The following is a 2,489-nucleotide window of genomic DNA, read 5'->3' on the forward strand; positions in this document are numbered from 1 at the left end:
GTTCACAGCCCCATTTCAGGGGAGACTCCTGCCCTCCTTAGCAGACACCTGGCTTTCCAAACCAAGACAGCACAGCCCTAAGCGCCATGTAAAGTCTAGTGAATTCTTCATACTGCGGTCAGACAAAACAATTTCTCTCTAGGCGTGAGATCCAAAGACACCCAACAGCCTCAGGCCCCAAAAAGTACAAACAAAAGGGGACTGGGGGGAAGCAAACTCTGAATGACTTCATTAGCTGAAGCTGTAATTAGAGGATTAACCTCTGGTATGCAAATAGATCAAACTTAAATCTGTTTGAAAACCTCATTGTGACAGTCATATTTTCTGGAAAAATCCCTTTGCTCAAGGTTCTTCTCCTGAGAAGCTGAGAAGCCTCAGGGAAAAAGGAAAACAATAATTATTTGATTGCTTCTCCTGTGTTTTGCTGCTTTGGAATGTGTTGGGAGATTGTTTCATTGGTTTCATGTGAATTGTTTTGACTCAATGGCCAATCAGGGTCAAGCTGTGTCAGGACTCTGGAAGCAGTCACGAGTTTTCATTATTATCTTTTTAACCTTCTGTAAGTATCCTTTCTGTATTCTTTAGTACAGTTTAGTATAGTATTCTTTAATATAATATCATAAAATAATACACTAGCCTTCTAAGAACATGGAGTCAGATTCACCATTCCTTCCTCCATCTGAGAACCCCACAAACACAAGACCTCATGACCATCGACCATTTTGGGTGCAGCCTCTGTAACCCTGCCCAAGGTGTATCTATTAAAGGCCTTTAATAAATTCCCACTTTATTCTCTTAACTCTGTCTAGCCTCTGTTCTAGGCAGCCACTCCAAGGCATCACCAGAGCAGCAGAGCTGGGATAAATTCTCCTTCCCAGCCAGCCCAGCTCGCTGCCTCCAAAACGAGCCAGGGAAGGAATCAGGAAGTAAACAAGGGAATAAACAAAAAACTCATGCTGGAACTTGATGAGCAATCTGCACGATCTCTCAGGGAGATGGTACTTCAAGTTCTTCCAAACTCCCCTTAGACCTATAGAGTGGGTCTCTATGCCAAATTCCCTCCTTCACAGCAAACTATTTCTGTGTACAGGGTATTATTCAAAGCAGCTAAAAAGAACAGCCCCAGCTGTCATAGGCATAGCAGGGAGACACCCACCTCTGAGAGCATCACTGAACCAACCTAAAATAAAATAGCCTGCAATACTTCTAACATCACTTCTCCCTGTTCCCAAGCTCTGCACAAAAGTATTAAACTTTCCAAAGCAATTAAGGGAAGAATAATGCTGCCTATCTGCAAAAGAAACTTGTTCCTAACCAAGGAAGTATTAAATACCAGAAATTTCACTTGGTATTCCTCAGAATCCTGGGAGTGCAGCTGGCCAGGCTTCTCTGAAAGCAGCATTTCCCTCGTGTTGAGTAGAACGAGAATTTGAGTGCAGTCATTCTGCTCTAAGCTACATCAACAGCACCAAGTTTTCTTCATCCTCTCTAGAATATCTTACTGAAACTGAGATGATCCTTCAGCACCCAACTCTGAGTACAAGGACAGCACAGCTCTGGGGGACAATGCTGATTACTGGTCACTATTAATGCATTAACCACCTGGAGAAGCAGAGCTGGCAGGGTTTGCCCAACTTGTTTCCATGGATATTTGCATTGCTAAAAGCTCCAAGCTGGGCTAATGCCAACAGAGCACTGGGGCTCTCTGTCACAACTGCCAGAGCTTTACATGGAATTATTTAGGTTGGAGAAGACCTCTGGGATCACTGAGTCCAACCTGTGACTGATCCCTGCTCTGTCACCCAGCCCAGAGCTCTGAGTGCCACATCAGGCATTCCTTGGACACCTCCAGGGATGGGGACTCCAAACCTCCCTGAGCAACCCCCTCCAATGTTTAACCACCCTTTCCATGGAGAAATCCTTCCTCATGTCCAACCTGCCCTCCCCTGGCACAGCTGGAGACCATTTCCTCTCCTCCTGTCCCTGTTCCCTGGTTCCTCCCTCCTAACAGGGACCTGCAGAGTGACAAGGTCCCCCCTGAGCCTCCTTTTCTGCACGATTTTGGGCAGAACTTCACCAGAAAGGCTGAGATACACAAAGGCCCCTTTTTAGGGCAGGATGATGGCACTTACCCAAAGTGATGAGAGCGTGAGCCCTGACCACGGGAGGCATGGCTGAGCCCCTGAACTGGGACAGTGGCTGGGAGCTGGGCATCTCCTCACTGTCTGTGCAAGCAGACACTGGAAAAGAGCAGGGCAGGGATGGAAACAGGGCCTGGCACGCAGGGGTGACTGCAAATGCAAAGCTAAATGTCACAGACACATTTTATGAAAAATCCTTTTGTTAGGATTTTTCTCCTGAGAAGCTGAGAGGCTTCAGGAACAAAATGTAAACAATGGTTATCTGCTGCTGTGGAATGCAACAGGTGCATCTGTGATTGGTCTCATGTGGTTGTTTCTAATTAATGGCCAATCACAGTCAGCTGGCTC

General features: G+C 46.2%; 1 protein-coding gene across 2 annotated transcripts in view; it reads right to left on the minus strand.

The window, feature by feature from the left end:
- Positions 1–2,489, minus strand: part of NCAPD3 (non-SMC condensin II complex subunit D3) — a 35,443-nt gene that overhangs the window by 11,335 nt on the left and 21,619 nt on the right. For both annotated transcript variants that reach the window (XM_031063225.1, XM_031063224.1), the window contains exon 20: positions 2,133–2,240. In XM_031063225.1, the coding sequence (XP_030919085.1) occupies positions 2,133–2,240 (108 nt within the window). The remainder of the gene's footprint in view (positions 1–2,132; positions 2,241–2,489) is intronic.

Source organism: Geospiza fortis, unplaced genomic scaffold (genome assembly GCF_000277835.1).
Source record: "Geospiza fortis unplaced genomic scaffold, GeoFor_1.0 scaffold68, whole genome shotgun sequence".
Taxonomy (NCBI): domain Eukaryota; kingdom Metazoa; phylum Chordata; class Aves; order Passeriformes; family Thraupidae; genus Geospiza; species Geospiza fortis.